This window comes from Chiloscyllium punctatum, chromosome 1 (genome assembly GCF_047496795.1).
Source record: "Chiloscyllium punctatum isolate Juve2018m chromosome 1, sChiPun1.3, whole genome shotgun sequence".
Lineage (NCBI taxonomy): Eukaryota > Metazoa > Chordata > Chondrichthyes > Orectolobiformes > Hemiscylliidae > Chiloscyllium > Chiloscyllium punctatum.
Window position 1 is genome coordinate 113,656,968 of NC_092739.1, and position 14,691 is coordinate 113,671,658.

Consider the following 14,691-nt stretch of genomic DNA (forward strand, 5'->3'; position numbering starts at 1 on the left):
CTGCCCGACCTGCTGAGTTTCTCCAGCAGGAGACAAACAGGAGGCTGGAAGACCACAGTGAGCCAGGCCGCATCAGGACATTTCAGGTCAAAACCTGTCATCAGGCCTGGGAGGGAGAAGGAAGCTCAGAGATAAATAAAGGGAGGGGGTAGGGCTGGGGGAAAGGTAGGTGGCATAGTGATAGGTGGATGCAGTTAGGGGTTATTTTGGTAGGTCAGTGGGAAGGGTCAAGGAGATGGGGAGGAGAGTAAGGGTTGGGCACAGGATGAGGTTGTGGGTGGGGAGGCAGTGAAGCTAGTGAGGACTATGCTGAGGCCAGTTTGGTCGATAGGAGGGAAGAGTCGGGAGGTGAAATGGAAGGGAGGAGGCGGGGCTGGAAGGGAAGTTGGGGGATGGGTGGGAAGGTTATTTGAAATTGGACAGCTCAATGTTAAGACCTGTAGGCTGTAGGCTGCCTAGGCGGAAGATGAGATGTTGTTCCTGCAATTTACAATCGGATTCACTGTGGCAATGGAGGAGGCCAAACATGAACATGTCAGAGGGGGATTAGGAGAGGGCATTGAAATGGATGATGGTCAGGAGGTCAGGTTGGCTGTTTCAGACCCGGTAATGAAATGGTCACCTAGTCTCCAGCACTTCCTGTGTTTGGGGAACCAGTAATAGTTGCTGGCATTGCTGCTACTTACTCACTGGTATTTTCCTTCTTATTCTGTCATGGTTTAGCACTGCTAGCCTTCATCTTCAGGCATCTCTTTAGAGTGCGGTGTGCAGGAAATGCAACTTTAGCTCCTATCACTGTAACAATCTGCGTGAGAAATGCACCCCCGCTCACCCCCACCCCCCGACACCCTAACTGCCACCCCACCTGCTATTACAGCACAAACAAATGTAGTCAAATCTAAAGGCAGCATTTCACCATTGAAATATCTGGCCAGGAACAGACTGAACCTGAGAAACCAGTAGAACCAGTGGCTAGACACTGGCAAGTTCAGCAGGAGACTGAACTTGCTTACCAAAGTTGTGTTGGGGGAAGGGCACTAAGCTGATATGACATTTTTTAAACCCATTCTAAAAGACGAAGGACTTAACAGTAATCTAAGTTTGTTCAATATATCATTTCAGTTGCATTACACTGTAATCTTTCACTAAAGATTCTGTGTCCTGCTCCACAGCTACCTGATGAAGGAGCAATGCTGCGAAAGCTAGTGCTTCCAAATAAACCTGTGTTGTGTGATCTTTAACTTTGTCTACCCCAGTTCAACACCAGCTCCTCCACTTCATTCTTTAAACAGCACAACCGTTTGGCTCTAATGACGTTGCAACAGGCGACTGATTTAATTGCTGAAGGAGGGTCGCTGGATATTAATTCTGCTTTCTTGTCACAGATGCTGCCAGACCTGCTGGGTTTTTCCAGCAATTTCTGGTTTTGCTTCTGACTTCCTGCATCTGCAGTTATAGAGTCATACAGCATGGAAACAGAACCTGCGATCCAACCAGTCCATGCTGAACATAATCCCAAACTGAATTGATCTCACCTGCTTGCTCCTTGCCCATATCCCTCCAAACCTCTCCTATTCATGGACTTACCTAAATGTCTTTTAAATGTTGAAACTGTTCCCGTATCCACCACTTTCTCAGGAGGATCATGCCATGTGCAAATCACCTCTGTGTAAAACCACTGTCATGTACTTTTTTAAATCTCTCTCCTCTCATCTTAAAAATATGACCCCTAGTCTTAAAATCCTTCATCTTGGGGAAAAGACACCTCCCACTAACCCTATCTACACCCCTCATGATTTTATAAATGTCAATAAGGTCACCTCTCAACCTCCTATGCTCCAGTGAAAAAAATTTTGGTCTTTCTTTATAACTTCCATACCTGGGAACATCTTGGTAAATCTCTTCTGAACTCTCTCTAGCTTAATGAGATCCAGTTCTTTTGGTTTTTACAATAACGGTAGTGTCTGAGAAAAAGTGGTGACCAATCATCTTGATTTTCACAGGGTTACCAAGATTTGGAGAAGGCAATGATATTATTGCCAGAGTATTAATCCAGAGACACCAGCAATGTTCTAGATATCTGGGTTCAAATCCTGCCCTGGCAGTTGATGGAATTTGAACTCAAGAATAAAAGAAATCTGGAATTAAGAGTCTAAGGATTGACCCATAGGAGGATAATAATAGCTTCGAATCAATATGAAGCATCAGTGGGTTGCTGCCCAGGTTTTGAGACAGGTGAAGTGAATGAAGCCCAGAAGCTCCTTGGTGGATGGTCCACTGAGGATGTTTTCACAGGAACGATGGTCTCCGGGCTGGGACAAGATGATGATGATAAAATCAGAGGACATCATAAATTCCAACCCCTATCATTTTTGTCAATGACTGAAATATCGAGTAGGCCGTGTGTACATACACCACCTGCACTGTGGATGCCAACGTGCATTGATGAAGTGAGTTTTTAAAAAGTCATTTTGGAAATTATGAAAACCAAATAGAACTTTTTCCAAACTGCATGTGAGCAGAAGTTTAATAAAGTTTGTGCAGGCAGTTGTGAAAGCCAGGTTACAAAGACTTTAAGGGGAGCGGATCCTGATTGGCTCAGTTAGTAACTAATGGGACTCTTAATTTACTGTAATGGTCTCATTGAGGGATGATCTTTATTTTAGTATTAATTTAAGGTGTTGATAAATTGTGTTCAATAAACTCAGCAGGAAGTATTTAGATCAGGTAATTTGATCACAGCTCATTGGCAGATGGTTTGTTCCATTACAAACTGGAATATTCTTTGGAAGGTTCTTGAACTTGCTATGAAATAATATTAAAATACTGTGGTTGCTGGAGATCTTAAATAAAAGCAGCATCTTCAAAGAGAGAAGCAGAGTTAATATTTTGCACCCAATATCACTCTGGACTCAAAATATGAATGTTTCTTTCTCCAGAGATGCTGCCCGATCTGCTGAGTTTCTCCAGCAGGAGACAAACAGGAGACTGGAAGATTACAGCGAGCCAGGCAGCATCACCTCGAGGCTCTCGAAACTGGGAGACTGCTTTGGAATCACCTCAAGGCCAGAAATCTACAATGAGACCACGCTGGGCCGACAGACCCCGACAGGCCACTGAAAGACCATCATGTCGGGCTGACAGACTGCCACGTACTGAGAGACCACCATGCTGGACCAAGGGTATGCCTTTCCAGAGACTGGGACTGGGAGTTCAGGATGCCACCGAGAGGAAAGACGAGAAAATTAAACAACACAGAAACAAGCATTGAGACATTTGCTATCCAGTTGCATCTCCAAGAAGAAAGTGGATACAGAAAGTTGTAAGAGAGTTTGTAATAACAGTGATACTGAGGATACTTGTATGACTTCAACAACAGTCCAGTTTCAGACCAGCTAACTTAAATCAGTTGAGTCCTATTTGTGATTTTGATGGACAGTATGGATCAGTATTGCACTACATGGTCATCGGTCAGCCTTGAAAAAGATTCAATGCCGTTTTAATCTTAGGCATTCCATTAATCAATATTAATATCAGTATTAACAGCTACAAATTCACAAATCAGCAAACAACCTCACATACTCACCTGAAATAAAATGTTTATTTGGGTCTTTATTTTGCATGAAGTATGGAGAGGTCAGTGCTTTGTAAGAATTATCGAATTTCCAAGGAATAGGATTGTTCGTAATTGCTTTAAGAGGGGTCCTGTAATTGACTGTTAAAAGCTGAGAAGAAAGAAGAAATATTAGTTTCAAGCGCAAATGACATTAAAAAAAGTATGTCTTAATGTTCTGAAAACAAACAAACTAGCAGCCTCGTGGTGATATAGTAGCATGATAGTAATGCTGGACAACTAATCAATAAATTCAGGCTAATGGCAGCTAGTGGAATTTCAATTCAATAAATACGACTGAAATATAAAGATATTTACAGTAACGGTGACAAATTTCACTTTTCATTATACCATTCCACTAATACCCATTAGGGAAGTAAATCTGCTGTCTTTATCTGATCTGGTTTACACTAGACCCACAGCAGTATTGAAACTGCCTAACAAGTCACTCAATTTTATGGCAATTAGGGATAAGCAACAAATGCTGGCCTTGTCAGTGATGCCAACATGCCATGCTTCAAAAACAAATTATGAGATGTGGGCGTCACTGGCTGGGCCAGCATTTATTGCCCCTAAGAAGGTGATGGTGAGCTGCCTTCTTGAACCACCGCAGTCCATCTTTTGCAAGTAGACCCACAATGTGGTTTAGGAGGGAATTCCAGAGTTTTGACCTAACAACACTGAAGGAATGGCCATACAGCCAGGATGGTGAGTGGCTTGCAGAGGAAACTTGCAGGTGGTGGTATTCACACGTATCTGCTGCCCTTGTCCTTCTAGGTGGAAGTGGTTGCATGTTTGGAAGGTGCTGTTTGAAAATCTTTGGTGAATTTCTGCAGTGCATCTTGTAGATGGTACACAATGAACTTATTAGTGGTAGGCAACATGAGTTGTGTAGGGAAGGTCATGTCTCACCAACTTGATTGAGTTTTTTTGAGAAGGGGACAAGAATGTTGTCTACATGGACTTTAGTAAGGCATTTGATAAGGTACCTCTTGGCAGGCTGATACAGCAGGTAGAGTCTCATGGGATCTAGGGTGAGCTGGGTAGACAGATACAAAACTGGCTGAGTCATAGAAGACAGAGAGTTGTGGTGGATGGGTGCTTTTTGGAATGGAGATCAGTCACCAGTGGTGTTCTGCAAGGATCATGCTGGGACTTTTATTGTTTGTAATATATATAAATGATCTGGAGGAAAGTGTAAGTGGTCTGATTAGTAAGTTTGTGGATGACCCCAAAATTGGCAGAGCTGCAGTTAGTGAGGAGGATTGTCAAAGCGATACTGCAGGATAAAGATAGATTGCAGATTTGGTCAGTGAAATGGCAGATGGAGCTTAATCCGGACAAACGTGAGGTGATGCATTTTGAAAGATCAAATTCAGGCCGAAGTTATACAATAAATGGCAGAACCCTCAGAAGCATTTACATACAAAGAAATCTTGACGTACAGATCCACAGATCCATCAAAGTGGCAAAGCAGTTGGATAAGGTAGTCAAGAATGCATACTTGCTTGCCTTCACCAGCCAGGATATCAAATATAAAAGTTGGCATGTTGTGTTACAGCTGTATAAAACTTTAGTTAGGCCACATTTGGAATATTGCGTGCAGTTCTGGTCGCCATGCCACCAGAAGAGCATGGATGCTTTGGAGGGGGTACAGAAAAGGTTTACCATGATATTGCCTGGTGTGGAGGATTTTAGTTATGGAGGAGAGATTGAATAAACTCTGATTGGTTTCACTGGAAAGACGGAGACTGACTGGTGATCTGATAGAGTTCTACAAAATTATGAAAGGCATAGACAAGATGGATAGTCAGCAGCTATTTCTCAGGGTAGAAAGGTTAACAACAAAAAGGCACAGGTTCAAGGAGAGAGTGTGAAAGCTTAGGGGAGAGGTACGGTGCCTGGAATGCACAATCAGTGGAGGAAGTGGAAGCAGGCATATTAGCAACATTTAACATGTACCTTGATAGAAACGAGGTAGGGGACAAAAGTATAGAAACTGAATATGGGCAATAAGTAGGGGGTCGAAATAAGGATTAGGAATCAGGACAGGTTTGGTGGGCCGAAGGGACTGTTCCTGTGCTATATTGTAATGTATTAGTGCTGTTACTGAGCATCAGTGATGCAGGGAGTAAATGTTTATGAAAAATAAAGGAATAAATGAATGAAAAAAATGCAGCAATTACTAAAAAAATTGAATCAAACTTCATTATATTTGGGAGCAATTCAAGAAACATAGTAAGGTAGTTCAATTAGTTCAAAAGATCAAAATACGATCTAGAAACCTATCACTTTTAATATCAGCTTTCAAGAGTAATATTTTATGAAACTATTTCACAGAATGTAGTAGGGAAAAGCCTGACAAGGCAGACCTTGTTAGAGAGCCATCAAAGTGCATTCAAGAAGGGAAAAATCCTGATTAAGGTCATGACTTGATCTTTGGCTACTGCCATGGTGAACAAATGGAATGCAACATGTGTAAAAACAAACAGAAAATAAAAATCTGTACATCTGCAACTAAACCAGAAGGTATGCAGCAGTTCGACTGAATACTGTACAAGCAATAACACAGGGCAGTGCATATGTCCCAGAAGTGTTCTCTGAAACGTTCTGCAAGTTGGCATCCTGTCTCCCCTGACCTGTGGCCAAACACTTTAACTCCCCTCCCACTGCACCAAGGACATGCAGATCCTGGGTCTCTTCCATCACCAAACTCTCGCCACCTGATGCCTGGAAGTCCACCTTGGGACCTTCCAATCACATGGGATCAATGTGGATTTCACCAGTTTCCTCATTTCCCTTCGCCCCCACTTTATCCCAGATCCAACCATCCAAATCAGCACCACCCTCATGACCTGTCCTACCTGTCCATCTTCCTTCCCACCTATCTGTTCCACCCTCCTCTATGACCTAACACCTTCAACCCCACCTTCATCTACCTATCGCATTCCCAGCTGTCTTTCCTCCAGCCCCACCCCCTCCCATTTATCTCTCAGACCCCACCTTGGGCATACCCCCACATTCATGATGAAGAGCTTTTGCTCAAAACATCGACTCTCCTGCTCCTTGAATGCTGCCTGCCCGCTGTGCTTTTCCAGCACCACACTCTTCAACTATAATAGAGAACTGGGTGATAAATAAAGAATCAAATGTGAGGGTATCAATAGATACATTTTTTTAAATGGAATAATTGTAGTTGCTAAGGAAATCAAATTTGATATCTCTGTTGTTTATAATATGCCATATCATAAATGGGGGTTTTGAAATTAAGATCTTGCAAACAACAAAGCTGGGATGGAAGGAATAATGTCGAAAATTGCAACTAGATACAGAGTGAAAATTAAATAATTAGATGACAAACTAAACCTAAATTAATCCACGATGTGGAGCTGCTGGTGTTAGACGGGGGTGGATGTCAGAAGTCACACGATACCAGGTTATAGTCCAATAGGTTTATTTGAAATCACAAGTTTTTGGACGCTGCTCCTTCATTAGGTGAAGTTTTCACCTGATGAAGGAGCAGCACTCTGAAAGCTTGCGATTTCAAATAACCTGTTGGACTATAATCTGGTATCATGTGACCTAAATGAATACAAATAGTGGTAGAAATGAAGGAGAGAAAGTGGGAAGGAGAATTTTTTTTGTCTTTGGTGTGAAAGTATAAAGGCTAATAGGAATGTATACACTCTATGCAAGTGGTTAAAAATAAACAGGGAAGCTGTTACCTTTTTCTCTTGCTCTGTCTGTGCTCTAGTTCTCCCAGTCTGTAATGCATTTATTAATTCCATCTCCTGTTTTTTCGCAGCAATCCTACGCTGTTCTCTCTCAAAATCTGCAATAGCATCAGCACAGGTTTCTCTGTAGGTTTTTGAAAAATAGTTTTTCTTTCTGGGAATAAAGCCTGTTTTGAAATATGGAAAAAATAAAAACATACATTAGCTAAAGTTTGATAAAAATTTTGAATGTGCATAGTACGATTAAGCACTTAGATGAGCAATTATAAAGTAATAAAACAATCCTATCATGCAACAGAAGAATGGAATAATAAAATGAGACTGCTATTTCCATAACTTGGAGGTGCTGGTGTTGGACTGGGGTGGACAAAGCTTAAAATCATACAACACCAGGTTATAATCCAACAGGTTTATTTGGAAGCACTAGCTTTCAGAGCACCACTCCTTCAGGAGGAACAGAGCTCCAAAAGCTAGTGCTTCCAAATAAACCTGCTGGACTATAACCTGGTGTTGTGTTATTTCCATAGACCGTGATAGTCAAGACATTAATCTCGCCTCATTCTAGCCATATTTTCCTCTGTTATCAGTCAGTTCCTGTCTTGTGTCAGACACCTTGTTTGGAGAGGGGTGGTTTTAAATGGGTAGGCATTTCAGATTAGTGAGGCAAACTACACAAGTGCTCATCTTCAGAAACAATATCAATCTTAGGCTTGGATCTTCTTAACTGTAGATTGAAATGGCTGACTGCTGACAGGAGAAATTGAAGCAGCCCAGACCATTCTCCGCAGTGAGCTATGCCAGTTTTGGTGGGGGGGGGGGTCAGATAGGATCTCACTGGTGGAAAGATGGAGCATCTCGGGGGGCAGTAGAGACTTGAAGGAGCTGGAGGAGCAATTGCTCTCCCTGACCCCACAAAGCCAGTATAAATCTTATTATTTTCATAGTCTTCACCTCTTCACTGGTAGTTTTACTGTGTGACAGCCAAATGACATCATAGAAATTTGATTTATAAATATTAATGAGATTAGGGTTGAACCAGACAGAGGACATTGCCGCCCTAAATAAAGGGCCCAGTTAAACAGCAGAGTGTCTGATTTGACTGGGAACAGGGTGATGAATTCTCAATGATGATTTTAACATTATTGCTATTAACCAGCCCTCTTCCAATCATTTATGTGCTATAGGGTGTCATATTCTTGGTCATTCACCAGCGCTGCTTGGTAACTATTTTTTCGAGGAAAACAACAGTTGGTGATGAGGATATCCTCTGCTTTTTCCTTCTCTCTTTCTCAGAAGAGTTGCTTAGTTAATGTTAACCAAGCTGAATGATCCTATGTGGGAAGAAAACTTGTGAGTTGAGAGCTACAACCGGTTTGCTCATAGCCCTGGTCTTGTAAAAATGAAGATAGGCTGGATGATTGCTGGTCTTAACTTTATGTTACATTCTTCTATCACCTTTCTCCCACCCCCACCCCCGCCCTTTATTTATTGCACAGCCTCGTTCTCCTCCCCCAGTCCTGATGGAAGGTTCCGACCTGAAACATCGATTCCCCTTTCCCCAATGCTGCTTGATCTGCTGTGCTTTTTCCACCTCCATTCTTTATCCACCCTTCTAACACCTAATCAACCTTTAATTTCATGAGGTAAGATAGATATGAAGTACGGTAAGTGACTGACCAGTGTATCCAGAAACCATTAAGTCAGTTGGTTTCTCGCCTTTCCTGATCACCTTGCGATTCTGAAGTAGACTTTGATGTTGTTCAGCACTCACGTCATTGATAGTTTCTTGATCCTGATTTGGCTGAAGAAGTAATTGTCGAGAATGTGCTATTGTAGGATCTGAGAGCAGTTTAGAGGTCAACTTGCTGTAGCGTTGTCCAATATTGTATTTATACTGAGGACAATAACCAGCATATCTACAAAGATATCACAGAGCAGCTGTTACGTTTTCCGAATATCACTATAGTTCGACTTCAGAACTATCAAGCTGATACATCAAGCTGAATTTTTAACCTAGAAAAATGAGTGGGCTGGGGTTATGTCAGACTTAAAATTCGAAATATCTGAAGGAGAGCTTCAATATGGGCGAGGAGCAGGAAGGTGGGACTATTTATGTTTGGCATGGACTGGCTGGACTGAAAGATCTGTTTCCGTGCTGTATGACTCTATAACTATGACTCTGATTCTATTGAGTTGTGGGATTCAGTTGTTGGTAATTTCAATACAATAATTGCTGTATCAACTGACACCACGCACATGCTCACTCTGCACTGCTTCTACATTCATGTCCCAGAGTTGTGCACAAGTTCATTTGGGACAGGATATACATGTATTTGGAAAGACAAAGACTGATTAGGGATAGTCAACATGGCTTTGTGCGTAGGAAATCATGTCTCCCAAACTTGATTGAGTTTTTTGAAGAAGTAACAAAGAAGTAAGGAGTTTAACAATGTTCCCCATGGGAGATTGGTTAGCAAGGTTAGATCTCATGGAATACAGGGAGAACTACCCATTTGGATACAGAACTGGCTCAAAAGTAGAAGACAGAGGGTGGTGGTGGAGGGTTGTTTTTCAGATTGGAGGCCTGTGACCACTGGAGTGCCACAAGGATCGGAGCTGGGTCCTCTACTTTTTGTCATTTATATAAATGATTTGGATGTGAACATAAGATGTACAGTTAGTAAGTTTGCAGATGACACCAAAATTGGAGATGTAGTGGACAGCAAAGAAGGTTACCTCAGTTACAACAGGATCTTGATCAGATGGGCCAATGGGCTGAGAAGTGGAAGATGGCGTTTAATTCAGATAAATGCGAGGTGCTGCATTTTGGGAAAGCAAATCTTATCAGGACTTATGCACTTAATGATAAGGTCCTAGGCAGTGTTGCTGAACAAAGAGACCTTGGAGTGCAGGTTCATAGCTCCTTGAAAGTGGAGTCGCAGGTAGATAGGACAGTGAAGAAGGCGTTTGGTATGCTTTCCTTTATTGGCCAGAGTATTGAGTACAGGAGTTGGGAGGTCATGTTGCAGTTGTACAGGACATTGGTTAGGCCACTTTTGGAGTATTGTGTACAGTTCTGGTCTCCTTCCTATTGGAAACATGTTGTGAAACTTGAAAGGGTTCAGAAAAGATTTTCAAGGATGTTGCCAGAGTTGGAGGATTTGAGCTAGAGGGAGAGGCTGAACAGGCTGGGGCTGTTTTCCCTGGAGCATCGGAGGCTGAGGGGTGACCTTATAGAGGTTTACACAATTATGAGGGGCATGGACAGGAAAAATAGACAAAGTCTTTTCCCTGGGGTGGGGGAGTCCAGAACTAGAGGGCATAGGTTTAGGGTGAGAGGGGAAAGATAAAAAGAGACCACAGAGGGTGGTATATGTATGGAATAAGCTGCCAGAGAACGTGGTGGAGGCTGGTACAATTGCAACATTTAAAAGGCATTTGGATGGGTATGTGAATAGGAAGGGTTTAGTGGGATATGGGCTGGGTGCTGGCAGGTGGGACTAGATTGGGTTGGGATATCTGGTGGGCGTGGATGGGTTGGACTGAAGGATCTCTTTCCATGCTGTACATCTCTATGACTCTATGACTCTATTTGCAAGCCATGCCAGGGTGTCAGCAGACATTGGTATAAAAATCAGCCTGCCTTCACCTTAACAATCATTCTATTTTTAAATTCATTAGCAGGTTTCTCAGGCCATGGTAACAGGTAAAAGATGACAAGAGGGGCTGAATCAATGAGCTAAATGCCTTTATAGCACAGAACATGGATGAGGCAGAGAAGGGGTGTCTCCCTCTTGTTCAGCAAGCTACCCAATAGACAACACTCCTACTCCCAGCACATCATTAGATTAACATCCAACACTGTCAAATCCTACCTGAATACCACTGACCCTGTGACTACTGCATCCCACCTCTTATGATAAGGAATTTGCGGTGTTTGGGGCACACCCTGCCCTTCCCCAGATCTTTACAATCAGAGCTCCACATTTCAATTCAGACTCCCTTCCTAACCTGCCATGGGTGTTTATAGCAATAACGGTGGCTATCAAAATGAAAGAGAAGGCCAAGATCATCGGGAAATTAGAAGAATGGAAAAGCTTCAAAGGTCAACAAAAAGTCACAAAAAGAGCTATAAAGGAAAGTAAGACAGATAATGAGAATAAACTAGCTCAGAGTATGAAGACATACAACAAAAGTTTCTATAAATATATAAAATGAAAAAGAGTGGCTAAAGTAAACATTGATCCTTTAGAGGATGAGAAGGGGGAATTTAGTGACATGATATGAGGAAATGGCCATGGCATTGAATAGGTATTTTGTGTCAGTCTTCACAGTGGAAGACACAAATAACATGCCAGTAATTAACGAAGAGACAAAGGTATGAGGACCTGGAAAAGAGGTAATGTTGGGCAAGCTCATGGAGCTAAGGGTAGATGAGTCTCCTGGCCCTGATGGAATGCATCCCAAAGATGGTGGGAGAATTAGCAAATGCACTTGTGTAATTTTCCAAAATTCACTGGACTCTGGGGCAGTTCCAGCAGATTGGAAAACAGCAAATGTGACACCACTGTTTAAAAAATGGAGGTAGACAAAATATGGGGAATTATAGACTAGTTAGCTTAACTTCTGTAGTGGGAGAAGTGTTTGAGTCTATTATCAAGGAAGAAATAGCAAGACATCTAGAAAGGAATTGTCTCATCGGGCAGATGCAACATGGATTCATGAAAGGTAGGTCATGCTTAACTAATCTATTGGAATTCTATGAAGACGTTATAAGCATAGTGGACAACGGGGACCCAGTAGATGTGCTTTATCTAGATTTCCAAAAGGCGGCCACACAAGGTGCCACACAAAAGGCAGCTGCATAAGATAAAGATGCAAGGTGTTACAGGCAATGTATTAGCATGGATAGAGGGTTGGTTAACTAACAAGATGCAAAGAGTGGAGATAAATGTGTGCTTTTCTGGTTGGCCTCAGGGATCAGTGTTAGGACCACAATTATTCATAATTTACATTGATGATTTGGAGTTGGGGAGAAGTGTGTCAAAGTTTGCAGATGGAGTACAATGTTAATAAATGTGAGGTAATCCATTTCAGTAGGAATAACAGTAAAAAGGATTATTACTTGAATAGTAAGAAATTGCAGCAAGCCACTGTTTTGTGGCCCGGTGGCACTGTCCTGCTTCTGAGCCAGAAGGTCCAAGTTCAAGACCCACCTGTCCATGGTCTTGCCATTGTATGCATGAATAGGATGACTCAAATAATTCCTGATGAAGGGCTTTTGCCTGAAACGTCGATTTCGCTGCTCGTTGGATGCTGCCTGAACTGCTGTGCTCTTCCAGCACCACTAATCCAGTATTTGGTTTTCAGCATCTGCAGTCATTGTTTTTACCTCAAATAATTACATGTGGGCAGATACCTTTAATTTAACCCTTTTAGCCTCAGTATCATTCTGATGAATATGCACTGCATTGTCTGCAGACCCAACAGATTCTCCCTGAGGTACAGAACACAGAACTCTGCAATAATCCAGATGTCGGTTAAACAAGGCTTTGTACAGACATGGCAAAACTTCCAGTCTCCTGGAGATTCAAGCGGCATTCCATTGGATGGTGTCGTCAGCAAATGGATAACTCAAATAAAACCAAGAACTACGAATGTTGGATGAACTTTAGGTGAAGAATCACCGGACTCAAAATATTAACTCTGCTTTCTCCCAACAGATGTTTCCAGACTTGCTGAATTTCTCCAGTCATTTGTGTTTTTCTCTTAAGTTGCTAAATAGAAGGAAGACTGGATAATAAAGATAGTGTCCTGGTACTGAGTTCAGAGTCATTGCTACAGGGATGAGATTGTTTTGATCTGTGTGTGTGTTAAAGGACTGCCAAACAGGTTACTATAGAAACATGAAACACAGTATCGCCTCTACTGCTCGGAATGTAAAAGATGATAAAAGTCGTTCGGAAAGGTTCATTTCAACATAAACAAAACGTAACCAAATGCACCTATCGATCAGTACCATTTAAAACCGGAGTTTAAAACAGTGGGTAACTCTCAGTGAACTCGGTTACATCACTCACCCCGGGATATAGTGAGGCTCCAGAATCAGCAGCGAGGCGCTTCCTTTCGGAGGGTACACGGTTGCCATCTGGCAAGAAGCGGCGAGTCTGTGCAGCGGCTCTGCTTGACCGAGTCTCCGGGAAACCCTCTCTCCCCGGGAGTTGGGTCAGTGCTGACTCCGGGAGCCCTGTTCCCCCACCGGGGACCGGTCTCATTGGTTCTGGGGGCGGAGAGATGGATCGCTCTGGCAGCACGGATACCGCCCACGTCTAATCCAAAAGGCAACTGGATCCCGGAGAAACAAAAGGGTATTCAACGATCCCTGCAATGGGAGATCTCTCCCGCGTCAGAAACATTTAACCCAGCTGCACCTGCTCTGCCATTGCATTCGCCATGAACTGATCTCTTTTTATTTCAAAAATATACTTTATTCATAAAAAGTGTATATGTATATATATGTATATATATGATTTGGAGATGTCGGTGTTGGACTGGGATGTACAAAGTTAAAAATCACACAACACCAGGTTATAGTCCAACAGGTTTAATTGGAAGCACTAGCTTTCAGTGCGACGCTCCTTCATCAGGTGATAGTGGAGGGCTCAATCCTAACACAGAATTTAGAGCAAAAATTTACAGTGTGATGTAACTGAAATTATACATTGAAAAATTGATTCTGTTAAGCCTTTCATCTGTTAGAATACAGTGATAGTTTCACTTCTGTCATGTGTAAATCACAAAACCTTTTTTTAAAAAGAAGTTGCATTCTCAGGTTAGCTGTTAACAATGGTGATACCTAGACAAGACACTGTAAATTTTTGCTATAATTTCTGTGTTAGGATTGAGCCCTCCACTATCACCTGATGAAGGAGCGACGCTCCGAAAGCTAGTGTGCTTCCAATTAAACCTGTTGGACTATAACCTGGTGTTGTGTGATTTTTAACTTTGTGTTTCTGTACAGTAGCATATCAAAGAAACAAACATTGGAGTTTGACTCTATCTAATAAACAAATCAAAAGTATCGCTTACATGAACAAATCGATATTTACATACACTTGAGACACTGTCTCATACAGACTATGTTCAGATTATTTTAAAGCATACTTTTTTCACCAAACCGTCCGTCACCCTCCCGGCATCACCTTCTTTGACCCGGTGATGAATTATGTTTGATAACTTTTCAGTGCAGCACTTTTGGACTTTTAACAGTTCCAGACACAAGTTGTTTGCTCTATGTGGTCTACAGCAAATTTTAAATGTGGTCTGATCAGAGCCTTGTAAAGC

General features: G+C 42.1%; 1 protein-coding gene across 2 annotated transcripts in view; it reads right to left on the reverse strand.

The window, feature by feature from the left end:
- The window catches only part of LOC140482544 (ciliary microtubule inner protein 2B-like), a 30,044-nt gene extending 16,385 nt beyond the window's left edge, over window positions 1–13,659 (reverse strand). Inside the window, exons 1-4 of one of the 2 annotated variants that reach the window (XM_072580085.1) lie at window positions 13,428–13,659; window positions 9,025–9,148; window positions 7,339–7,514; window positions 3,587–3,725 (exon numbers count right to left, since the gene is read on the reverse strand). In XM_072580085.1, the coding sequence (XP_072436186.1) occupies window positions 3,587–3,725; window positions 7,339–7,514; window positions 9,025–9,148; window positions 13,428–13,622 (634 nt within the window). In that variant the 5' untranslated portion in view covers window positions 13,623–13,659. Of the gene's footprint in view, window positions 1–3,586; window positions 3,726–7,338; window positions 7,515–9,024; window positions 9,264–13,427 lie in introns of both variants that reach the window. The other variant, XM_072580086.1, reaches the window with a different exon arrangement.
- Window positions 13,660–14,691: the final 1,032 nt, after the last annotated feature.